This window comes from Peromyscus leucopus, chromosome 10, assembly GCF_004664715.2.
Source record: "Peromyscus leucopus breed LL Stock chromosome 10, UCI_PerLeu_2.1, whole genome shotgun sequence".
NCBI lineage: Eukaryota > Metazoa > Chordata > Mammalia > Rodentia > Cricetidae > Peromyscus > Peromyscus leucopus.
In genome coordinates, this window is record NC_051071.1 from 68301471 (window position 1) to 68328787 (window position 27317).

The following is a 27317-nucleotide window of genomic DNA, read 5'->3' on the forward strand; positions in this document are numbered from 1 at the left end:
ACTGAATCTTTTATCATTTGTGTTCTCTGATAGTCTATAAACAATCTATGATTTTTCAGATACTATTTCAAAATCTTTCAGTCTTAGACTGTAAAACGTATTTGCAATATTTCACAGACGATAGCAGATAATATTATCATGCGTCAGATTGTAAGTGTACTTTGCAATTCCACAGGAGAGATCCAGATTTCTGTTTTATATAAATTGCTGCACTCAAGATGCATAATTTTGGGGATAAGGGTGGTAGTTATATAGTCAAAAAGAGAAAAAGAGCTTTCCCTTAAATAACTTCCAAGGGTGTTTGTCCTATTTACACATTTTATATATTCACAATATATAATTTAAAATATTTACTTAGCATCAATTATGTGCCAGAAGCAATATGGGCTAGGATAACGTTGCATTAACCTTTATGAGTCTGTTTTCCTTATTTTTTCTGAACATCACTTACCTAGTTTATAGATCCACCCAAGTTTCAAGGATGAAAAGTAGTATAAGAGCTGATTCACAGTTGTTTCTTTATTTACCTCGGTCTACTTGGCTAATGGTGCAAAATGTGACCAGCTTCCAGCAATGAACCTTAAATTATTTTCCTTCATCAATAATATCCCCAAATGCAATACATTGAATACCAATATGAGTTTCTAAAAAAGATGATTTCATTCATTTTCCCCCCATTTTCTTACAAGCATGATTGATCAGGACCAAAAGAGATGAGGTCTAGGAAGAAAGAAGGGTTAAGATTGAGAAGGGCAGCCATAGCAGAGAAAGAAGCACCCTGACTGTAGGAGATGAGAAGGTGGTTTGGGGAATGCAGGAGATGAACACACAGCGGTGACGAGAGCAGGAGTCAGAACAGGAAGCATGTGGATTGTAAGGCTTTCAACATTCCATTTCAGGACTGTGAGTTGATGGGGTCAGGCGGGAGCCTTTAAACAAAGACATCTGATTTTTACTCTCTAACAATGACCTCAGCAAAAAGGCGAGAGGTAGATTGTTGGTATCTACAGAGCAATGCAAAGAGATGATTTCTCTGGTGACAGGAGGAATAGCTGGAGGGACCTGAGGAACCTCCTGCTCAGTGGGGAAAAAGTCAGTTCTAAGGGCTCCATGCTGTGTGACTACATTTATAGTGAGTCTTTGAGACAATGAAACCCCAGAGATGGAGAGCAGGTGAGTGGCTGCCTGGAGAGAGAAGTAGACATAATTGGGTATGAATATGAAGAGCTGGCATAATGCAATTCGGTTACAGTTGTGGACCTGTTTTTCCATCTTGAACATGGTGGTAGTCACACACATCTGCACATGAGGTAACATTACAGGGAACTAACAAACACAAACACAGAGATAATTTAGTTTTATTTAAAAATGCTAATGTATTACTTTTGTTGGGTGAAACTCTAACAAAATGTCAGAAGACTGAGTGACTTAAAGGCAGAAATGTAGTTTTTCACAAATGCCAAGGTTGAAAGTCCAAGACCAAAGTATCTAAGTCTAGTTTTATCTGACACCTTCTACTCAAGCTCACAAATGACCTTGCTGTTGCCTTTTCCTCCCGTGGTCTTGACTCAGTCTGTGCCTTGTACTAATCTGTTACTAGGACAGTTGCCATTGTAAGGACCAGTCCCCAAAGCACAATTAACCTTAATCTTGCTAAAAGGTCTTGTCTGCAATACAGTGACATTCTTGAGTGACATGAGGCTGGAATTTCAACACTTATGTGGGAGTGGGCGCAACTGAGTTCATAGGAGATGAAAACTGAGAAATGTGCTGACTGTAATCAGGAACCCTGGAACGATGTCTTATCCTGGCTCTGACATTAAAATTTAGCTATATATGTTATCATCATTCAGGGACTCTGGTTGAAATAATTCCATGTTTTAAATCTCATATAGGTCTCAAATTCTTAAAAAAAAAAAAAAAAAGCTTTCAAGTAGAATAAGATCAAGTTACAGAGGGAAATGACATAAAGACTTAGGATGACTATCTCTGTTCCCATCAGTGAACTGATATGTGAGTCTCAATGACATTATTTTTGAGTTAATCTGTCATGCCTATGTTGTTGATATTAGAGTGCATCTATTCAACAGCTATTAATTCAGCACATTCATCTTGTCATTTAATACTGAAAAAAAGTGTACTTGTTGCAAGGCAGGAGAGCAACAGTCTTTGTGAGACTGTTTTTGCTTTCTTTTGTTGTGAAACTTGGAATCGAACCCAGGGACTCATAGTTATGAGGCAAGTACTATGTGATTGGGCTATAGCCCCAATCCCAATAATCTTTATCTTTATGGTGCTTTGTGAAAAGAACTTGGTGTGCAGAGAGTCTTATACAAATTTAGAATACTTCCTCATGTGAAGCTCAGGTTATGTTTCCAGGACAATAAGCTCTGTATAGATTTCTTTCATCTTTTATTGACTCTGAGTTTCGAGTTCAGTCTACAACTTTGATTCTACAATAGGTGTATATATACTTCCTATTATATATTTCAATATTAGCTTAACATGACCGTCCAGTTTCTTTTCTATTGCTATGAAGAGACACCATGACCAGGGCAACTTATAAAATAAAATATTTAATCGGGTGCTTTCTTAGCATTTTGGAGGCTGAGTCTATGACCATCATGATGAGGAACCTGGCAGCAGACAAGTTGGCATGGTGGTGCTGGAGCAGTAGCTGAGAGCTGATGTGTTGAGACAACAATGATGATGCAGAGAGAGAAAGAGAGAGATAACTAGCAATGGTGTGGGCTTTTGAATCCTCAAAGCCCACTCCCAGTGACACACTTTCTTCAAAAATACTTTACCTCCTAATCCTTCACAAAAAGTTCCATAAACTGGAAGCGAAGACTCAACTACATTAACCTATGGGAGCCATTTCCATTCGAACTACTACAGTGACCCTCCTTTCTCTGTCTCTCCCTCTGTCCCATTTTACTCTCAAAACTAAGTACTTAATATTTTTAAAAGAGTTTGTTAAATCATTCATGCCCAAATATTGTGACATCTAAATTTTTGAAATATTTCATGGATAAATTATTTTTAAAAATATTTTATAGTAATTTATAATTCCTTTTTTTTATGCTGGAGATTAAACCTAGCACCTTGCACATACTAAGCACATGGTCTGTCTACCAGTGAGCCTTATCTCTAACCCATGTTATTCTTTCTTGAAGGAAAAATTGTTTCATGTTCAAGACCAATAGTAATCTGATTATCTTCTGCAGGAGGCTGAGATAAAGGGAGACATAAAATAGAATTGGACCTCAGAGGCTGGGTGGAAAGATAAACTTTATAATTTGACTTTAGATAGCCTAGCTTCTCTTGTTATATAATGCAGGAAGTCAGTCACCCGTCTAAGGCAGATGTTGCTTTTTAAATCTCCTGATATACTATGCAGTAAATTAAGATAATCTGAATTTGACTATACTATTATTATTCCTGAATACTTAACATGTATCAGATACTGAAATAAATATAGAATTGCAGTCACTGAAGTCGGCCGACTTCCCCAAGCACTTCAATTCCATGACTGCTTATAGAAAGCAGGGTTTGTCCTGTGAAAATGAAAACAGATGGAGAAAAGTGAAAGGGTATTGTGCTATTACTTTATCAGTGTAGAAGGAGGAGGGTAGGAATTGTTGCCAATGACTGTACAGATAAATCAATTGCTGGGTAAGTGAGGAAATATTACTAATTTCTGAGTCTGAAGACTCCTGGAAAACATTTGCTTTAGAAATGATCAAGAAGAGTTCTGTTTCCAAATCTGTATCACAAAATGCTTTGGCCTGATTCCTCAAACACAGGCTCTCAGATATGGCTCTCCTGTCTGTTGTCAATGAAGAAAGGAATTCTGAAATAGGAATATTGCCTTTTAGTGTAGCTGAAGAGTTTTCTCTCCGGGTCCTGCCAAGCCCCTGCAGTCCGACAGCACTCTTATAAAATAAACACACAGATGCTTACATTATTTAAACTGTTTGGCCTAATGGCTCAGGCTTCTAGCTATCTAGTTCTTACACCTTAAATTAATCCATTTTTATAAATTCTTAAACTTGCCACATGGCTCGTGGCTTACTGGCATCTTCACATGCTGTTTTTCATGGCGGCGGCTGGAAGTGTCTCCTTCCACCTTCCTGTTCTCTGAATTCTCCTCTCTGTTAGTCCCACCTATACTTCCTGCCTGGCCACTGGCCAATCAGTGTTTTATTTATTGACCAATCAGAGCCACACATTTGGCATACAGACCATCCCACAGCATTTTAGTGCAACAAGGAGTAGATACAACCTTGTCCTACTGCGAATGTCAGTGTGTGCTTATTTGTCTAGATATTATACACTTAAATGTGTTTCAGGTAAATATTTAAGGAACGTTACTTATGGTTCTTGTATAAAAAATGTATTTAGTTTCATCACAAAACATCAGTTTATTTACTTAAAGAAAAGAAAAGTGATTTTTAAAAAGTAATTTGGGGGTGAGGGTCTTCGTAACCTCAAATTGTTCTCTTTTTCTTCAGTTTGAAATTATATTAACTCAGTCTATTATAGTGTTGTTTGATATGTAAACAACATTGCAATACATAAAATAAAGTATGGCTGCTAAAATTAATTTATCAATTAAAAAATACATAATTCTATAGAAACACTCTGTTTCTTGAGCCTATAGATCAGTAGTTTTCTGATGATAGTCTTGTGGATGTTAAATTACATAAAAGGAACATTAACACTTGGATGTTATGGCATGGATAATCACAGAGTTTTATCCAAACTTAGCAAAGTTACAGTATAATGAAGATACTGCATTACACACAGAGATCTCCTGAAAATTCTTTTCAAAATAAAGCTCATGTAATTATCCTATCGCTTACACAGCATCCTGATTCCTTTTCTCCTTGCTGATGAAATACCTGAAAGGAGAGGAGGAAGTGTTTGTTTGGAATCACAGAGGAGAGGTGCAGCCCCTCATAGCAAGGGAGACATGACAGCAGAATCAGCTTCCAGCCACTGCAGCCGGGGGAACAAGTGAACACTTGGGCAGACTAGGGATGGGGAAGAAGGGGTCAGGTCTATAATCCTCCTCAAGACATGTGCAACAGCATCAACCTTTCACTAAGCAGGCCTCACCTCCTGGAGGACCATACAACACCAATGACTGGAGACTAAGTTTTCAATCACCAGAGTTTGTAGGGAAAATTTTACATCAAAATCAAAATGCTTATTACATGGCAGATAGTGTATTTGCATGAGAAAAAAAAAGAGTATGTAATTTCCTTGTCCTCAGAATGAATCACAGAGTTTAAATATGACTGTGACAGATGATTTAATTTATCTATCAGTTGTCTATATGCTGTACGCTGATCATTGTTTAGAAGTAATTGTAACATAACCTTGGTTTTCCTCGAACTTTAGTATCAGTTACACAACACTTCTGTAGTGTCCTGTACCTGTTTTTAAAACTGAGCAAATGCAGTAGTTAGCAGTCTTGTCAGTATTAAAGCAGCTGCATGCCAAAGAGTGGTTGTTTGACTTCACAAGATGTGAAAAATAAAGTAGAATGGCTTGCTTATAAGATGACTGAGGAAGCCGGACATTGGTGGCGGACGCCGTTAATCCCAGCACTCAGGAGGCACAGGCAAGTGGATCTCTGTGAATTCAAGGCCAGCCTAGTCTACAGCTCAATTTCTAGGACAGCCACCTGGGATTGAGAAACCCTGTCTCAAAAAAAAAAAAAAAACAAAAAAAACCCCAAAGATTCTTGAGAAAAGTCTTTGCTTCATCCACTTGGATGCTGTCACTGTAGCATCTCGTTGTTCTGATGGTTTCATTCTTAAATTAATTTTTAATTTTATAAAAAACAAACGAATGCTGGAATATTTACTCAAAGGTGGAGTTATTTTTATACTTGGAAAGCAATGTAATAACCTACTATTGTAAATATACAGTGCCAGAAACAGACAAACACATTTATGTTGTTCAACAATCTCAAAACTATTGAATAACAACGAATTTATAATGTTCAGCAGTTTCGATGACAGTGACTTGTCATATAATCTGCCTACATTGCAGATTCTTTTATTTCAGTATTAACTACTAATCTTAAGTCTCATATCACAGAGTGCATAGTATACATATCTATATTTCTGTATGCATATGTATAGGTTACAGAATAAGGACAAGTTAAAGAGGCTGCAGTAGAGGTCACAAGGGTTTCAGCAGTGGGCTGCAGAAGAGCCTAACTAAGAAAAGAAGGAGCTAGACCAGAACTTGCAGGGAGCCACCCCCAGGGCTGCTAGAATCAGGTTTGTGAGGGATGCTGCAGACAGATGTCAGCTGCTAGATTTAAGACTGAACTTGGTCTGAAGCAGGCAATAGATTAGGAGTAGAAAACAGTGGGTCAGATCTAGGAACAGAGTGGCAAATAGGTGGATGGGCAGACAGTCGAGTAGGTAATAGAGCTCAAACAAAGCTCCAGGAACAACTTAGGGAGGCCTTGGTCTTTGACACACACCAGATATGTGATGATGTGTTGATGTGGGCCCATGCTATCACAGTATTAAGCATTGACCAAGTTAGGGAGCCCAACAGAGAGTTATGCCATTTCCTTGGTCTGAAATGTCTAATAAGATCTGGGGCTCGTTTCCCTGATATGATTTTAATATGCAATGTCTCCCCTAGTCTCAATTCACACCAATAAATTTATAGACTGGGTCCATTTTATTCCCAGGAATAATTCAGTTGATCAGCTTCTTCTGGGTAGGTGGTCCCTGACTGATGGTACAGTTTCTGGGACATCCTAGGGTTTGCAGTCATCATCTTCCCTCAAAATGAAGTCAAAAGCTGCTTGTAAGGTAGAGTGTTCAGGTACAATGCACAGCCTGGAAATAAATAAATAAGCAAACAAAACCCCAAACCACTGTTTCATATATTACAGAGTAAATAAGAACAGGGCATAGCCTGATTGCTGTTACTCCTTCCCAGTTTCTGAACATAAGCAAACAGTTTTTCAAAAATAACCAAGAACAGTAGCCACCCTGATAGAGGACCTTGCTTTTTATCAGTTTCTTAGAAATGTGCATATGTGCATGGGAAATATAAATTCCAAGCATCCACAATCAAGTTATTTTATAAGCATGTCACACATGGCAGATTTTTGACACTTGAAAAATTACATCAAATGTTTATCAGTTCATCAGAGAAGATGGAGTCAAACTAGTCATGTTAATGCCTAGAAATTAGCCATGTTAATACCCGGATGAAATTGGCTGCTCCTCCATCACCAAGCACAGTGAAAAGTATTGAATAGATACTCGTGGCTGCTCAAGAAAATTAGAATATATGAAATTTGCATGCTCAGCCCTAAACAGGACATTTTTACCATCCCTTTAAGATTCAAGGAACACTCTGGAAGAGGGGCCAGAAAAAAATGGAAAAGCCTGGAAGATAGGGAGAAGAGATGCAAAATGCTGTCTTCAGAGCTTGAAACAGCCACTGCAGTTATGATTTCATAGCAGCTGTGGTTGCTTGTGTTGGGCCTGCACAAGGCTGGTCTAATCAGCAGCTATTCCTGGATGAAGACAGGGCTCATGGGACATCCCTTTCCCCATGAACTGCTGGCAAATGGTAAATTCTAAGTGACAGACATTCACGGCCTTTGTGCACCAAGAGTGAGCCCACCAGGCTCCAATGGATACTTTCAAATTTTTGCCTAGGTAGACAGTCCTGGTCATACTCATTGGGTCACAAAATAAAAAGGTCTGAATGTGGGAAAGTGGCCTTTAAGGATGAAGGATAACAGGTGGGAGAGAAAAGAGAACAGGGACTGAAAGAGAACAGAATATCATAAAAACAGGCATGAAATTGTCAAAGATCAAGATTAATTGGTTAAAAAAAATGCTGGTTTATTACCTATGAGTTCCATAAGACTAGAAGTCTCATTTCTCTGTGTCTCATTCATGAATTGAGATTAACAGAGCACTCTTTGGCACTTAATAAATTAGAAAAATAGCAGAAACACAATATTTCATGCTCATGTGTATACTGAACATTATTTTAGTTACCAAGGGAGTTCCATTATGTAGTAGGTCTGAGCCCACCGGGGAATTAGAAATGTCATTAACAAAATGGGTAATCCCCATAAGGCCTGCATCCTCTACCCTGAACTAAAGTGAGCCAGGTGCTCTGTCATAGGTCAAATGCTGGCTCTCCATAGCCCGAGTTTGGCTGAGTGGAGGGTACTCTACAGCAATACCTGTGTCCTTTTCTTCTTATTTTGACTTTGTAACCCTGGAAAACTACTGAGTCACTTGATGCCTCAGTTTCACCATCTTAAAGTGAAGATTATGGATGGTAGTTCTCACAGGCCTGTTTTCAGAGTTAGAGCAGTCTCTGAGATGTGCTCACAACACTGCTTAACCCACGATAGATGCTCGGGAAAATCTCACTCTCTCTGTGCCACAGGATAGCCTCTAAAAAGTACACGAGCAGTTGTTGGCTCCAATTAACACCAAAATTCATTATGTGTTTACCCAGCTATAAATATGTGTAAATGTTCACTATATTTGCAGCAACAGCTTTGTCCTAATGGACAGGGAGAGATTTTGATAGATCTGGACTGAAATCCAGGTCCTGCCACTCAAATTACATAAAGTTGCCAGGTATGAAAACTTGCAGGATTTAGACTTGGGAGAATTGATTGACTTGACTTCTATCTACCAGCTTGCCTGTGAAGATGAGCATACCTACCCAAAGTGTATTTGGAGCATAATTAAAGCATAGGGAAAATAATCATCATGATAAGTGAAGGTGCCCCAAAGTAATGGGAGCATAATTAAAAGCATAAACAATTTAGTGGTGTCTGGCTTTGTGGTGTCTAACATGTAGATTTTTTTTTCAAAGAGAAGTACCTTAAAATCTTATATTTTCACTTATTATCTTATATAATAAAGCCATTACAATTTCATTTTTATTAAAACACTTAATTTCCTCTATTTACAATAAGGATACTATCCTAAGGGAGAACCAGGAGATGTAAATGTATCAAATTACAGAAATAAATATCCCTCCACATAGCCGATAGTCTATAGTATTCCACTCTCATGCGGCCATGCAGCCAAGTCTTACAAATGAATTCTGAAAGGAACTGGATAATTTCTTGATGGGTAATATCAATGTTTCACTTTTAAGACTGTGCCTAATCAAATAGGCTGCCACCTCTTGCTATCCACAGGGGTCAGGGAGAACATCTTTCTACCCTGAGTACTGCACGCATAGCCAAAAGCCATGCTCAGCACCGGGATGGTTTTAGCTTTCTTGTTTCTTCTATCGAGCCCTTGGGAGGATTGCTCTAGTAATGGACCTTGGATTCAAATGAACACTTGGCAAGTGCAGAACACAAAGTGCTTTTGCAGTCAGCCAGAATATTGTCTACTGAAATGAGGCTAATACAAAAGAAACATTTGTAACCGGAAAGCCATGAAGAGAGTAATGCATTGAAGACAGGGAAGAGGAAAATGGAGAACCGAAAAGAAAAGCCGTAGGTTTTTCATGAGTAGAAGGAGAGGTGGCTGTAAAGTGAAATTCACATCAAGATGACATAGCTGTCTTTTCTGTCTTAAGTATTAAATCTTTAAAAAGCTGTTTATTCCAAATGACAGATGCCATATAATCAAGGATAGTAATGCCTTCCTAGAATATTTTTATTCCTTCAGTATTGTCTTAAAAGATTAAATAAGACTAATAATTGTAGAAGCATAAAGCAATTCAGGATGGCAGACTTTTTTCCCTGTTCCTGTGTTGATTTCTGATGCTAGGGATCAAACTCGGGACTTTATACATGCTAGAGAAGCATTTTACTGCTGAGCTAAACCAACAGCTCCTGTTTGCTTCACACAGGCTCTCACTGTGCAGCCCATGCTGGCCTATAATTCATGATCATCTGGCCGCTGCCCCCGCCCCAAGTACTAGAATCTCAAATATGTACATAGCCAGAGGTGAGTTTTCATAGCAAAGTATTATAAACATGAAATATGCAACAAGAGAAGAACAAGTCACTTCCTGTTTGTATGATGATGAGTCACTTACTATTTGAGATCATGTTTTCTCATTTTAAAATGGATTAATTCTTAATATTAATCTCTTTATATTTTTGGTCATAATTAAATGTATTGCAAAACATCAATCACTATAAAATCATCATTGTTTTCACGTTTTTCTGTTTGTATATTCTACAAAACATGCACTAACATTCTAAGTACTAATAGTTTAAGATAGACTGGAGGAAAAAATTTAAAGAGAATAAGTCAAATAATAAAAATTGCATAAGCTATAGACATTACCTATCAAGGGTCAGAAGAATGGGGAGGAATTTGTTGGCATGTATGTGTGGGTGGGTAGTGTAAGGCTATGAAGGGAAACTCAATATGGCATTTTATTTAGCTATTATTATGAAACACACTGGGAAAGGTAAGGATGGTAAATAGCAAAACATTCAACTAGGATAAAATGCTAAATGTAAGTAGTCACTCAAACTTACTTTTTCACACAGTAGCCTTTCCAAGAGTCACAGCCCACGGACACTTACTTAGCCCACAGTCTGAGTAGGTTTGCTCTGTCTTCAGGTAAGATTGTACAGTAGCATCCATGGAGACAGTGTCACTTCAACGTTTCCTTAGGGAAGACCAGGACGCTCTCATAGCATGTGATGGGGGCTGGAACCCAACAGGCAATGGCATTTCTGAGGGTTCCGAGTTTTCCTTTGCCATTAGCTGTCAGTAAGACAAGTTCTTTCCCAACCTCGAGGGACATCATGGATGCCACTAGCACTCACTCTGCGAGAGCTGGCATCCCACAGTACCCATGGGATGCCAGCATAGCAGTAAGCCGAAAGGGGCGAGGAGGAGAGCATAGGTGGTTGTTATAAAAAATGACTGTTACGCTGATTAAATTCCAGCAGAACTGGAGAATTCCCACTTTTAGACCATTCTCAGTGACACAGTTCTTAGGAAAGAAATTATATTTTGATTCTGAGAATTAGGTTGTCTGTATTGAGCTGAGTATTTTTTTTTTTTTTCTAAGAGCGTATTTGCTTTACTATAACTGTATTGATTTACAGCCACTTTTCAGGGAAAGACATTCATTTTCTCAGGTTCTGGACTCTTTGTGTTGTCTAGTGGTTTTCTTTAGTGGTAAGCATAGATTCATTTATAAGATAAATTTTCTAGACTGATCATTAAGAGACATTTAGCTGTCATATGTTATTTCATTTGCATAGTCTTCCCCATTTTTACTGATCCTCTGCTTCTACTGCTTCCTTACTTGACCTATCGTCAACGTTCGTCTGTCTTAACTTAGAGCGCAGTTACCCTGGGAAAGGCCGACTTCTGAAGAAAAATAATTTTAACAAAACACATGCTAGTGTATAAATCAGGCTTGGAGAATTTGAGAAGGATCTTTGATGGAATTGGATGTCATGTAATCTGTGACTCAAAGGAGAGATAGGGGCATAGTGAGATGGAAATGGGGCAGCAATACCCTGTGACAGAGAAGGACACTGCAGTTGCTGGACTTTGGTCCTGTGGGGTTTAAGTGATGATGGTTAAAATGATGAGAGTGTTCAGAATGACCTGCAGAAGCTCACAAAGGTCTTTGAACCTGAGGTAGAAAAGTTTGAGGGTTTTTTTTTTTTTTTTTTTTTTTTTTTTTTTTTTTTTTTTTTGGAGAATATGCAGAAACTATTTCAGAGTTTGAAAGGGAGAGTAGCACCTTTCAGTTTTCACTCTAAGAAATACCTCTGGGAAAGTAAGAAAATGCTCTGAGTGAGTTAATTTTAGAAGAAGAGAAGAAAAATCATGATTTTTATTTTACTATGTTTTATTACATGGTGCTATTATTTCTAAAATGTTTTGAGGTGATGATGTAGCCTTCAAAATACTGGCTCGCTTACTGGAATGCAGCGATACATACCAAATATATGCTAGAAGATCTCTTTGAAAGTGTCAAGGCTGGAGTCACCACAAGCAAAAATCCTGTGACAATTTGCCACTGTCCTGTCTGACTTGGGCAGTTGAGTTGGCAGACTGGAGGCCCCTCTTGTACATATGTACAACTACCTACTTTTATACAGAAAATAATCGCTGAACTAGTCTCCCTTCCAGTTACATGCTAATTAAAATACCCAATATTAAAAAGACATTCATCTTGAAAGCATTCTGCACTGCCTGTATAATTCTCGACAAAGAAGACAATTGAAAACTGTGTCTATTTTAAAAGTCTTTTTCCCCCTCTAGCCCAAAGAGGTTAGAAAAACAATTTGAGCATAAGATTATTTAGCTAATAACAGGTAACTCCACGAATCTCCATTTATACGTGATCAAACTTAAAAAGACAAAGAACGAGCAAGGCTTTGTGTGAAATAAAGACTACAGCTTATTATCAATGAAAAGATTACAGTTCCTGTCAAAAGCTTCACAGTTCCTCTAAGAGGTTCCTTCACAAGTACAAATGAGAGCTAGCTTTTTTTAAATTAAAGAGAAAACACATGAGATTCACTTTTAACTATTGCCTTAACATTCCCCCAGTAGCGAAAAGTTAAAAAAAAAAAAACCCTATCATTTGAAAAAAAATCACCTGAAAAATATTCAAAATATCCTTGCATCCCAGTTATGACATATTCACATGAATTTTTAAAAATAAATGCTTAGCAGTGTTAAATATTTAATTTTCAATTTATTTTTACCTCCCAATGATGTTTTCTATGCATTTTTGCAGAAATCTAAATATGTTTTAGTCTCGTTTTGTTGTTTCTAATCTAAAGCATTGAGTTCATTTAACATTTTGAAACATTTTGTTAAAAGTTAGTTAATCCGTAGCAAACATCAGAGTTAATCATTGTACTTTATGAACCCTGAGTTTATTTTGGAACAATCAAACACTAAACAGGATGACCATTCTACTCTGCTGTAGCTGTCAGGAAAATACTCAAAACCCTACTGTGTTCGCTCACCAATGGTGACGGACTCTGGGTGCAGCAGTGACTAGGGAGAGAAAGGAAAAACTATACAAGTTTCAGATAGAAGAAAGAGACACACATACAGCCAAGCTTCGCAATTTGGGGTATATAATATACTTGGGAGAGGAACAGAAAAGAGACGCTCTGCCTTCTTGTCTCAATTTGAAGCAGTTGTAGTTATAATAGCCTACATTACCATTCTCCCTGTCCACTTTTCTTTCATATACAAAGAAAACAAAGAGAAGGCAGAAAACTGAGAAGGTAAGGCAAACAAAGAAAACACGAAGTCAGAGAGCCTCACGATAGGAATGCTACGATTACAGTCATTTGATGTTTGGAAATCAATATCCTCTGCCTCTGGCATATCAGTGCTGGATTGGGAAGTTTTATGTACAGCAAAGTCTTTCTGATGAATGTGGGATCTCTCCTGAGGCAATCACCGAGGGTTGACAGTCAGACTTTTATCACTCTAAAGTTAGTTTACATCAGGTAGACCACAGATGACCGCAAAAGTGTCAAGGACTCTCCAAAACTTTTAATATGAGTTAAGCTTACACTAGTTAAGCTAGAGCCAGTGAGTGCCTCTGTACTCTCCTGTCAGTAAGTGAAGTTGGTAGTTTTGATTTCTAGTGCTACAAATTCAGTGTGTATATGTAATGCACTTTGACCACCCCACAGTAAGAACGTAAATATATTTGCCCAGAAAGAGAATTCTGTTAAGGAGTATTCCCTTATTGAGAGTGAATAACTTTGATGTGCTTCCCATTCATTTATCACTAACCTCCTTTACTTGGCACTTAGAATACATTTACTCATATAGAAAAATATTCTTTAAAATGATGTAGCAATATAACTTCTTAGGAAGTACTTGCTATTTACATTAGCAAGCCAAGTTTGATTGTTTTTTAAAGTTGGGTTGTGGATGAATTTCTAAACAGTCTTATTAAATAAAAAAACAGAGTCAAATATAGGGGTGAAAGCCTTAGAGATCAGGGAAATAAGAATAGCCACTAGCCAACCTTACCTCACCAGTTCTGCAGCTTCCAAATGAGAGCTACTTCCTGTCTACTCATGTCTTTATATGCCTTGCTTTTCTTCCCTCTCATTGGCTCTTAGCCCAGCTACCTCACTTCCTTGTCACTGCCTGTCTGTACAGACCTCCAGGTCTCTATGGTTGGTACTGGGATAAAAGGCGTGTGTCACCACTCTTGGTTCTGTTCTCTAGTATGGCCTTGAACACACAGAGATCCTGTCTGCTAAGTGATCGGATTAAGGGCATGTGCTACCTTGTTTTGTTTACTTAAAATGGCTGGCCTTTCCCCCTGATCTGCAGGCAAGCTTTATTTATCAAAGCACAAATCAAATATCACCACATTTCAGCACAAATAAAATACCACCACATTGGGTTAGTGCTCAAAGTGTGTCAGTAGACCATTAAGGTGCTAAAGTGATGTGTAGTAAGAGATTATAATCAGAATTGCTCTTTTTGAGATTATAACATAATTACAATATTTTTCCCTTCCCTCCTCTCCCTCCTACCCCAGCCATATACTACTCCATGCTCTCCTTCAAATCTGTGGTCTCTTTTCTCATTAATTGAGTGTGTAAAATCTCCATTTTTGTCCTCTCTCTGTCATTTTATTATTTTGCCTTTGTCATATTTAGAAACTTATATTCTCTAATATATTAATTATTATAAGGGAGGATTTATTTTGGGTCATAGTTTGTTCCTTGTTGTCTAGCATGGCCAGCAGGGCATGATAAGGGTTGAATCTGTCCAAGGCAATGGGAGTCTGAATCAGCTTGCTCACACCTTTCTCCGTGAATCAGAGAGCTCCTCTAGCACCTGACAGAGATATAACCCATAGCCCTGCCCCCCCCCAGCTGCTCCTACTCCTTCTAGCTAAGCATTACTTCTTACAAATTCTACACAAACTAGGGTCACCATTCATTGACTAAGTTTTCACAAATGAACTTGTGGTGGAATCTTCACTTTCAAACCATAACATCTAATATGAGTATAATATCTTATCTAAATTTTTTCCATATCAAGTTTGAAATTCTAAGTAGAGGGTTTAAGGTTTTAATTCTCTGTTGACAGAAGCATTAAGAAGTTCACAGAGTTTCACTGCGCTCTAATTTTGTTTTCTATGATTAGAGTTGAAAAAGAAACAACCTCAAAAGCCTGTGTTTGGCAATCATCAATGGCTGTTTAGGTACTCAGTGGCATTCTGACACCTCAGTACTGGCATGCTTTTGTCATGTTTAAAATGAAAATGAGTTCATGGATTTCTAGTTCCTTCATATTCTCTCAACAGTCAAATATAAGTGATTTCTAGTCTTGGAACTTCCTGAGGTCCGATTATGAGCAAGCAATGTAGGTGTTTTGTTTTGTTTTTTTCCACCTGTGTTTCAGGAATGTCTACCACAGGCTCCCTGGGCATGGGAAGCACAACCACCAGCACCACTCTCCGGACCACAACCTGGAACATAGGGAGGAGTACCACGCCATCCCTGCCAGGCAGACGGAACCGCAGTACCAGCACACCGTCCCCAGCTGTGGAGGTGCTGGATGACATTACCACACACCTGCCATCTGCAGCCTCCCAAATTCCAGCTATGGAAGAGAGCTGTGAAGCTGTGGAGGCCCGGGAAATAATGTGGTTTAAGACCCGTCAGGGGCAAGTAGCAAAGCAGCCCTGCCCAGCAGGAACCATAGGTGAGCCTGTCTCTGCTAGCCTGTCCCGGGCCCGCCTTAATTTTGTATTCATGCCTTCTTATTACGTTCTTTTTTTTCTCTTTCCTTTCTTTCTTTCTCTCCTCTTGTCTTCTTTCCTCTGAGTTCTCTTCCTTTTGTTGTTACCATCTATTTTATTTATTACAATTTGATTAGGTTATGAGCTCAACCAAATGAGTGCTGTATGATCAGCATTTGATAACAGAACCTGCAGAAGCCACAGGTGAGAATTTGGTAGAAATACCTTTTATAGCAGTTTGCCATGTTAGCTCTGGGGGTCAGATGATGTTCCACAAAGCTAGGCCCTCCTTGCAACATCCCTCTACTGTCATTGGATTGTATCCAGGTTGTTTTGTGTTTCTCAACGGTGGGTAAATATTGGTAGCAGAAGTTGAGCTGTGTGCTCTTCTATAGTGCATGATGACCATGGATTACATTTAAAAAAGGAGAAAGCATGAATATCTTTTTCACCAACTACATAGTTATTCTCTAGTGGCTAAAGGCATGTGACATGGTCATGGGCCTGCTATCAGGAGCTATCTCCCACTTACAGCATCCAATAAAGAACAGTCCCCTCTGCTTCTTCTAGGAGATAGTTAAGAACTAAATACCTCTGAATCTGTTTTATTTCTGCTATAATTTATAATATTCCCAAGGTGCAGTCATATTTGCCATTTTTAAAACAAATACACTGCCTTGCTTGACATTTGTGTTCACCTTTATAATACTTGACACACTGAAAATATTTGCATTATTTCTCAAAATATATGAATAAAATAAATGTACAGTTGCTGTATATACATATATTCCTATAGACTGTCTTTGGACATTATCCACTTATTTTCTTTAACCATGTGGGTATGTTACCCCAGATTCCATACAGATTAATACACTGACTGTTGGTAACACTAGATAGTCTTGTTTAATATAAGCACCCATTTTTCATTTTTAACAAAGTGCTTAAAAACTCAGTGCCATTATTTTTTCTTTCTGAAAAAGGATGGGAATATGTGTTTCTAAAGTTACCTGTTACATTGGACTCAGAAAGCTATCTAAGACTTCCTTCTTTCTTATATCTAAAGTCAGTTTCTTCCTCTCTGAAAAAGAGGTGAGAGCAGCGTTGGTGCTCTAGACACAGCCTGTGAGCATCAGTGAGAACCTGCATTTGAAGGCACTACTGAAATAGATTAGTATTGTGAAAATTGGGGAGGAGTTTTAGTGGAACCCTTCTAAAGCTCTCCCAGGACTTAAATGGTACTGCCAGTATACCGAGCCCCAATTTCATAGCTCTCTGTATTCTCGTTAGACCCCAAGGCTAGGCCCACACAGGTTCTCATGGAATTCCAGTTATAGCTGCTGCACTTTAGACACAACTCCATTCAGATCCACCCTCTATTCCTCTTCCAGGGATGCTTTTCTGAGACCTGAATCTAACCATTCTTTTCTTCTTAATGATCTTCACTAATTTCTATCATAGTAGACAAGGGATTTAACAGTCCAGCTTCCTTGCCTTTCCATTTTGTTAATGTTGATGTCTCCCAAAAGCCATATGTTTCCTCTACTCAAAATGCTCTTTCCTACCTTGTTTTCCTGACAACCTTTATTGCTTACCCCTGCAGACTCAAACAAAAGGTCCATGAAGACAAGCTATCCAAGGTTGTAATTCATGAAATTCTTCCCTACATCCACCATGGTTGCCAACAAGACTCTAAAAACGTTGAATACTTTTAATTTGTTGTTCAACATTTGTCCAATGCTATTTACTTTCAAAATATTGTAGTTTAATAGACACTACCTCAATATAATTATCAAATTTTTATCCTTGTTTATACATATGCATAATGAAGACTGAAGTTATTCTAAGAAATGTGATTTGAGTATTTGAAACAGGAGTGTTACTTTGTTTCTATAGGTGTGTCAACTTATCTATGCCTTGCTCCTGATGGAATATGGGATCCCCAAGGGCCAGATCTCAGCAACTGCTCTTCTCCTTGGGTCAATCATATCACACAGAAGGTAATTATGAAACCCACAAGGCAGGCTTAGCAGGCTCTGTCTCTTGGTTGTTGATGACTAGTGCCGAAAACCAAATAGGATATTTTTGAAAGTAAATCCACAACATTTCTTTCATTTTAGTAGAATTTCAATGTAAAAGACAACCTCTAACACATTATGTGCTAATTCTAGGATTCTGTTGTTTTTAAATTGCAAATCTATGAACTCACTCTAAGCCAGGGATTATTATATTTATGGGTTTATTATTAATCACATTTCTATCATACCATGAGCTGTATACAGATACAAACATCCAAGAGGTACTACCCATTAAGCAAGCAATTTTTTTTTTTTTGCAAGCAGATTTTTTTTTTTTTTTTTTTGGTTTTTCGAGACAGGGTTTCTCTGCGTAGCTTTGCACCTTTCCTGGAGCTCACTTGGTAGCCCAGGCTGGCCTCGAACTCACAGAGATCTGCCTGGCTCTGCCTCCCGAGTGCTGGGATTAAAGGCGTGCGCCACCACCGCCTGGCTAGCAAGCAGAATTTTTAAGCGTACATACATTTGGATTTTTCTTCTGGAAATTATAAAATAATGTAGAAAGCTCTACTTCTGGAATCCTAAGCCACTTGCTGAATGTTTTGTAGCCTAATCATCTATCAGTGATAAAAGTACACACATGTGTGACAAGATCTTCAGACTCAAATTTGAGTTTATTCAGTTGCAATATGTTGAACATTTTTATTATTAATGTGCTGTGGGGCTTCGAATTGATTTCATTACAAACAGAGACCAGATGTGCATTTATGCCAAAAGGGCTATGGGAAGGATCCTTATTACAACAATTTATGTGGATTTATGCACTCCTAAAATGGAGAGTCCTTCTATGGCACATTAGCCATGCTATGGAATTTCCGAAATTTTCCCCCTGAAAAATATTACAAATGATGGCCTTCCTAAAAGCCTGCCTGTGCCATTTACTCTCTTCTGTATTTGTTTTTAACCAGGCTTATCCTCAATAATATTTTGTATAATAATCCATAAATACCTACCCAGCATATCATTTCGCCAATGAGCTATAACTATCTGTGCACCGTCGATCAAAGAAGAACTGTGGTTTTACTGACCCTGTGATTCTTTTACATATGAATCTCCATACTTGTTGCTATTCATAATGATGCTTCTCCAATTTCAGCCCTGTTCCTGCCACAGCTTTTATGTCCTTTGATTTTATTACAATGTAGCTCAGACCCTGGGGCAAATAACTCTCACTGGATGTGACCAGACTAAGAGATCAGCAGCATATCTTTTTACATTAGCAACTTAAAAAAAAAAAAGTTCCCTAGATACTTAGCCCAGGGGTTAATATAAATTCAATAATAATTCACCTAGAAAGCTGAGTGTTTTCATGATAATTTCTGAATATGGTTGGGCTATTTCATTGCAGAAATTACCGGGTGACTTGAACCGATAATGATAGTTAATTCCCTTCTTTCCTCTGCAGCCCTGCTAATCTTAGGACAAAAGAGATAATTCCTTTTAAAGACCAGACAGCTGTTGCCCATTTGATTCATGGAGGACATGTTTTTGTCTTATAATAAATAGGTCTTGTTCATCCGGAGCGTTTCTGTTTAATCCTGATGGGTCTATGGAGTTAGGATAGATTATAATTACATTCAAATTAAAGAATTTAGTCAACTGGAATTTATAACAATGAGTTAAGTTTATAAAGTCCTCAGAAGAATCTTTTGAAGCTGTCTCCAGCAGCCTTCATCAGGGAGGCTCGGGGAGGCTGCTTCCGATTGCTTCCGATTGCCCGCTCTGTCTTGGACACAATCTGCTTGCACATGCACTGGCCAGCTCTGTCTTTGACACAATCTGCTTGCACATGCACTGGCCAGCTCTGTCTTTGACACAATCTGCTTGCACATGCACTGGCCAGCCTGTGACTCAACCATTCTCACTTTCACAGCCACATGGACTCATTAGCAGGCTCTCTTCACTTTGTCCACCCTTCCTTCCTGGCTGTGTCTGTTTTATCTGCCACTCTGAGTATGACTATTACCAGGATTGAGTTCTTTTCCCTACTTCCTCACTCCCTTTCCTTCTCCTTTCCCATCTCCTCCCCTCCCTTCCTTTCACCTTTCCATAGCATCTCCTTTGTGCTCATCGTCCCCTACTTTTTTTTTTCTGCCATTGTGTCTTGTTTTGTTGTTTTGTTTTCCTGCTAGGTTAGAAGGTAGAAGAAAAAAATTAATATTATATTTCCCCCCCTCATCTCACTGAAACAGAGTAGTTGTCTATCTGTGTAGAAAGCTTGGGAGTGAAAAGTTCCCCGAAGCATGATGCCCCTCTGTCTTACCTTATTTGGCTATCATATCAAAATGCACAGACTACATGGATTATGAGCAACAGATGTTATTTCCTATCGCTGGGAAATCTAACATGGGGTTGATGGCAGATTCAGTTTCTGGTAAGGGCCAGTTTTCATGTTGAGCAGCTGTTTGATACTGCTTTCATAAGAGTACCCATCCCTTCTATAAAGGCTTTGACCTCAAGACCCATTCCTTTCCTCAAAGCCACACCTTCTAATCACATTGCTTTCATATAATACAATTTATTTTTTTGATGTTTACATATGGTGCATAATAACTCCCCACTTGGTTTTATAGAACTGCTAAGGAACACCTGGGGACTTAAAGGGCACTGGTCTGACGATTTTTATAGCTGAACCCTAGTGGATAAGACATTAACCTCATCATTAGTCTCCTCATCTGTAAAAGAGGATAGATCCTTATTTAGAATAGCAATGTTTGCTTTATATTTATTAACACCATTATTGAGGACAATTGTGTAACTAAAAAAAAAGAAACTAGGAATAACTAAAAAAAAAAAAAAAGCTAGGAAGCTTTATTTAGCTGAACAAAGCAAACTTATTTCCATTAAAATATGATTCATGCTATTCTCTCACCAGTCAGTCTAGAAGGAAGAAAACAGGCCATGAATATTGGTGGTTGGGACTTGCAAATGAATTTGGGCTACTTCTATACTGACACAGTTAAAGAGTAAATTGTACGTGACAATGGAGAATGGATCACATTTCATTAGAGATAAGGTGCTACAAACTCATGAATGAATTTTTTATAAACAAACTAGCTAAGGTACTTCCATAATCATTATATTTAATTTTTACAAGTATACTCTGTACAGAAAAGTGGAAGAAATGATACCCAGAGGATCTTCATTCCAATGAGAGGGGCTACCTAAAAGTAGGAGGAGAGAAAACCTCATCCACATGAGGGATGGCTGGAAATACGGATAAATGTTCGGAAGAAAAAGTAAAAGGAAGACAAATATGGAGAGATGTAGATGTTTATCGACAGATACATCTTCCAACTGACTCAAAATATTTTTCTTTATTGAAACGAAACGTGCTAGATCAGAGTCCAGCCTACTGAAATATTTGTGGCAACAAATCTTTAATGATAGCTATAAAATTATCTCTGGCATCAACTTACACTCCATATTGAACTCAACATCTCAAAAACAAAAGCTGTGTTTTCTATTTTGTATACCTCTAGATGGTGCTTTATTGTATTACCTCACTAGTTTATTTCCAGTTTAGTCTGCAGTATGATGGTTTTGAACAGCTTTTATATTATGTACATGCTGAGAGAGGTGTGCTCCCCACTCCCTGGCCTGGTCCAACTATTATGTGAAAAAGATCTGGCTGAATTGTCACAGATAGTGGTTTCATTTTCTTCAGGACACATTCACATCTCTTTTATTTTGTTTATACATAAGCTCCTGGCAGATTTTCAGATAATGCAGTATTATTCCTGGAATTCCTGAAGATGAGTGTAGAGTTTTAGACATAATTTTTTGAGTTCATAATACAGAAATAATCCAGTTATTTCTCCAGAATACAAGGTTGAATCCTGTGTCCTGTTTCTTACAGGCCCTATTTTAACTTTATTTGGGTTAGAATGGAATGTATGTAAATCATTTCTTAATCTTACCAGAGTCTGTAGGATGTATCAGTCAGTATTCACTAGAGGAGCAGAACCCAAAGAATGAATATATATTATGAAAGGGATGTAGTAGTTTTGTTTACACAGCAGGAAATTCATAGTCCAGCAATGGCTGTCTCTGCACTGGAAAGGCCGGGAACTCAATAGTTGCTCAGTCGACCAGGATGATACTAGATCCACCAAGCTGGAGGCTTCAGCAGCCCCATGTTAGTGCTAAAGGTCTGGAGGGTCCCTGGGGAGCTACCACTCTTTAGTCCACATTAGAAACCCCCAAAAGCTGGGTTCCAATGTCAGAGAACTGTGGCCACTACAGAAGTAGCAACAGCATAGATACTCACTGGCAGGAAAGAAGGTGGGCAGGGAAAAGCCACATTGCTTTACCCTTGGACTTCTTTGTATCTGGGTGCCATGAGCAGGTACTGCTCACTCTTCAGAAGGGTCCCCATAACTTACTTCATCCTTCCTGGAAACATCCTCAAAGACCCTTCCCAGAGACATATCCATTAGTTGATTCTACATTCAGTCAAGCTGGTGATGAAGAAGAACCAACACGCTGTGGTTTCCCAAACTTTAGACTTAATTTACTTCCACTTTTTAGATATATACATTTTGTTCATATACTCCCTTGGCTCAGATATACAGTAAAATAGGTAGATCACTCAAAGAAATAGTACCTATAGGTAACATAGTAAGCAATTTCCTCTTTTTTTTTTTTACTCCTTATTAATGGATGATAAATAAATCTCATAAAAATCTCAAAGACAATTTAAATTTTTAATTAAAAGTTGTTTGGGTTTTTTTTTTTTTTTTTTGCTTGTGTCAAAGTTTAAAAGGGTACTATGTATCAGTGTAGTTTCTACAATACTATAGAACAGTAGCTAGGCTTCTTTCCACTGATTAAGTCCTATATATAATCCTACCACATTAATACTAGCATTAATTTACTAATCCTTCTACAACTCATGAAATTTCTCTGTGTATATACATGTTTTTATAAAAGACAACTTTAGTAACATTTAATGGAAAAAAAAACTTAGAGGCATTTTAATAATGCCTTTACGCTTGGAATAGGTTTATTTTAAACATGCCTCTGCAAAAAAGACTTAAAGCAGATTAAAATCTGTATGTATTTTTAATATAGAATTAAGTCATTATGATGCACAACAGCTCAAGTGATTAAAAATAAGGTTATCCCAGACCTCTCTCAGTAGCCAGTGGAGAGAATGTGAGCAGAGAAGGTCATTAGGAAAATACTGTCATGAAACTAAATGTGGATTGTGGGAGCTGTGGGAAAATCCAGTCAATGGTGCCACCACCAAATTCTGTAAAGCAGAACCTGGTACTCTTTCTTCCTACTCCATGTGTAGTATGCAGGAGGCCTGAAAGGTATACCTGGAAAATCCCTCTTCAATACTCCCTCCCCATACCCCCAAGCCTAACCATACCCAGGTCATTCCTGGCTCATTTCTTTCTTTTTTTTATTTTTTATTTATTTATTTATTTATTTTGGTTTTTCGAGACAGGGTTTCTCTATGTAGCTTTGCACCTTTCCTGGAACTCACTCGGTAGCCCAGGCTGACCTCGAACTTACAGAGATCCGCCTGCCTCTGCCTCCCAAGTGCTGGGATTAAAGGCGTGTGCCACCACCGCCCGGCCCATTTCTTTCATTTTTGAATCTACTAATGCATTAATACATCATTTGAGCTCTTATTCAAGTGCAAATCTGCATCACACCTTCCCATTTCTCTCAAATTTATCATAAGCAGTGTCTGTTTCTTCTAGTCTGAGCTCCTTCCTCCAGCTGCCCAAATTCAAGCTACAGTACCCTAGGTGCAGTTAGACTTTCTTCATTCCTCCCTCCAACTGACAATTTCTTCTGCCTGGAATCCCTGCCTCTATTTCTAATCTCTTCTTTTCCATTACATTTCAAATTAAACTCTCCTCAGAGAAACATTTCCTAAATTATTTTGTACCCTCACACATTCCAGGTAAAATTCTTACTAACAATTCTACTTCTCAGGGTTTCTGTATTCCATTCAATAGACTAAATATTTGCAGAGATATGTTTTTTATAACTCTTCCTGATGCTAGTAATTAAAGCACTTTAAAAAATAATCATCTTTTTCATTACTATATTCACAGACATTAACACTGTGGTACAGAAATTCAAAGCATAGGGCCAAGAGTGAAGTAAGTTCAGTGGGAGATTAAGGGTTCAGGCTTGCATGGGTTTTGTGATTCACTCCCACAACCCACTAAATCCTGAAAATGTTGGTTAAAGAGCAAATGTACATATAGGTTAAATTAACTATTGTTCAAATGATTTATTCATGTAAGAAAAATGATATATACATAGATAAATGATAGAAGATGATAGATGAGATAGATAGATAGATAGGTAGATAAGTAGGTAGATAGATAGATAGATACATACATACATACATACATACATAGATACATAGATAGATAAATACATAGATACATAGATAGATAAATACATAGATACATAGATAGATACATAGATGCAGACAGACACAAACTGATAGAGTTAGACATATTTTTCTACCAAAAAAATAAAATGTAGCCTCAAGTATTTATGCACATATGCAATTTATACTATGCAGAAATTTTTACCAGACATACCCCTGGAAGCTCATCTTGGAAACCAATGCCCTAGAGAAAGTGTGAGAAATAAAGAAAAACTCCCTGAATGGCCCAAGAATGGAAAAGAGGAAAGTGCTCACCAGTCAGCTTTTCAACTAAGGGTGATATGGGTGGTGATCCAGGGATGTGTTTAGTCAGCTTACAGCACTGTGATAAAATTCTACAAAAATTAACCTAAAGGAGGAGGTATACTTCTTTTGATTGTTTATATTGAATTGGATTTATCTGTGTAGCCCTCGGTGTCCTGGAAGTTGCAGTGATTGTCTGGACTCTGCCTCCTAGAGCTAGGTTTACAGGTGTATACTATCTCACCCAGTTTAAGCAAATACCTCTTGAAAGTTAAATATGGTTACTGTTTTGAAGAGAGCCCATTAATGGTTGAGTGGATCCCACAGCTGCATCATTTTATCATCAACAGATGTACAAACAGGATTGTTCATTATTAACCTTTTGTGCTGGGAATAATTGTATTTTGACTTAATTATTTGTTTTCAATGTTTTACAACTATATATGAAAAAATTAAAAATTTTTATATAACTCTTCTTTGCATCTTCTTGTCAAATCCAGTGATATAAAAGACTATGCTTATACACTCCAACAAAAAATAATACATGGAATTGCAATATGAAAGTACCAATGCTGCTGTTTGTTTCTCAGTTTAATATTTTTTGTTCTTTATATTAGCCACTGATAGATATTATGCAAATTAATTATCATATATGTAGTTTTAAAAATACTGTGTTGTTGAAAAATATATTTGGCCTGATTTGGAATCCCATCCTTTTTCAACATGGTACACAGTCAAATCAAATACCTCCTGAAGTACATCTGCCAGATCTTTTCATAGACAAAACTAGTACAGTAACAATAACAAAATGCAGCCCAATAACTAGCAAAACAAAACACTAATAATTCTAACACCATGCTTATTATTAAAAGAATAGAAAAAGTAGAGAAGTGTAAGGCATGATCTGTCAATGACACACGGGTTAAAAGAATGGAAAGTTATAGGAACCACAGTTCTCATATATTCATCAACACAGGAAGAGTTTTGCAAACTTTTCAGCAAGTTTACCTGGATCCACTTTCACCAATGGAATACTGGATTCAAATAGTTAATGGGCTGCTGGTGAGAACAGGAGATAGAAGGTGGTCAGCTGCTTTGGAGATGGTGACATTGATTCTTGTCCTGAAATGTCCTTGGTTCTACCCTGGCCAGAGGACAGGAATAAAAGAAAGGGACGCTGGTTCGGGTTTTTGTTCTCTTTCTTTTACATCTTCTGATTGAGCTCCCATGCCTATAGAATGTCCCTCATATCTTAAGGGAACTCTTGTTCTAGGATCTGATCCTGCTGCACAGGACTCAGCCTGTCTTCCTTTGCTTTCCTTCCTTCCTTCCTTCCTTCCTTCCTTCCTTCCTTCCTTCCTTCCTTCCTTCCTTCCTTCCTTCCTTCCTTCCTTCCTTCCTTCCTCCCTTCCCTTCCCTTCCCTTCCCTTCCCTTCCCTTCCCTTCCCTTCCCTTCCCTCCCTCCCTCCCTCCCTCCCTCCCTCCTCCCTCCCTCCCTCCCTCCCTCCTTTCTTTCTTTCTTTCTTTCTTTCTTTCTTTCTTTCTTAACTCCTACTTTAAGTCCATACTAAAACTCCTTTCTATACTGACCCATTGTCTGTCACACGCATTCTCTAAGCTCGCCAAACAAAGTTCTCCACAGCCACTGGTTTGGAATGGTGAGGCTGGCTGTTAATTTGCACAGGACCATAGAACTCAAGACTACCTACAAGACATGACAAGACAGCCTCTGCCACTTTGAAGGACCTATTGCTTTCTTCTGTGTCGCTAGCCTCTCACAGTTAATAACTGATTACTAATCAATGAATACTGAAATTCCCTTCTTCCTTCTTTCCTGTCTTCCATTCTCATTTTCCGTGCCCCTCCATCTCTTCCTTCCCCTTCTCCCCATCTTTTTCTTTCTTTCTGTACTGGCATTAAATCCAGGTCTCACACACGCTAAACTGAGCTATTTACCCAGATCACTGAATTTTATAATTTGTTGATTCATTAGATTCCAGCATTGAGTCTTTAATCATTAGTAAAAAAAATCTCGGGTGGGTCATGTTGTTGCCATTTAAATGTAATTTTTGATCTGCTAGTAAGCCATAAATGGTATTTTGGTATATAATAAATTTGTTACATAGTTATCCTTGAATTATGTAATGTAGTTCATTATATTTTACTCATATTTTAAATATAAAGATCCTATAGAAATTTATGAACCCACTACATTATAATTGATATACTCTGTTTTTGTTTGCTTAATTTTACTGTAATAATTTCTTCAAAATAATGATTAACGATATTTTAACAACTTTACTAACAGTAACAATACTTTAATGTCTTTTTACATAATACGAATTTATTTTTGTGAAATTTAAACATTACCAATAAGGATTTTTCTTTTATTTATGAATTTTCAAGCTTTCGTTCACACATTTAAGTATATCAATAGACATAAATATATAGACACAAATATATGTATATATTTGAAACGTTTTGTAAGTAGTATGCATCTAGCAGCGTATCTTAAAGATTGATGTCAATGGTTTTAATCTCCTTCTCCTTCATACCTTTAAACTGTTGGCATTTTATATTTATAATTGAGTGGTGCTATATAGTCATAACCTCTTTTGTTTCAGTCACAGGCTTGATGGGATGCCTTTGAATGTTTAGTTTTTGATGTTAGATTATTTCTTATATCCAACAGCAATAAGACTTAGTATCAATAGTTGGCTGTATACAAGAGCTATACAATTATACACTCTTGGCAGTAGTTCATGGGAATGACATTAACTTCCAAAACATTGCCAGTGCTTGCTATTATTATATTCCACTTT

General features: G+C 37.8%; 1 protein-coding gene across 30 annotated transcripts in view; it reads left to right on the top strand.

Annotated features, from left to right (window-relative positions):
* Adgrl3 (adhesion G protein-coupled receptor L3) overlaps nucleotides 1-27317 on the top strand; it is a 744444-nt gene that overhangs the window by 556445 nt on the left and 160682 nt on the right. For all 30 annotated transcript variants that reach the window (XM_028854109.2, XM_028894208.2, XM_028894402.2 and 27 more), the window contains 2 exons: nucleotides 15420-15722; nucleotides 17653-17756. In XM_028854109.2, coding sequence (XP_028709942.1) covers nucleotides 15420-15722; nucleotides 17653-17756 — 407 coding nt within the window. The remainder of the gene's footprint in view (nucleotides 1-15419; nucleotides 15723-17652; nucleotides 17757-27317) is intronic.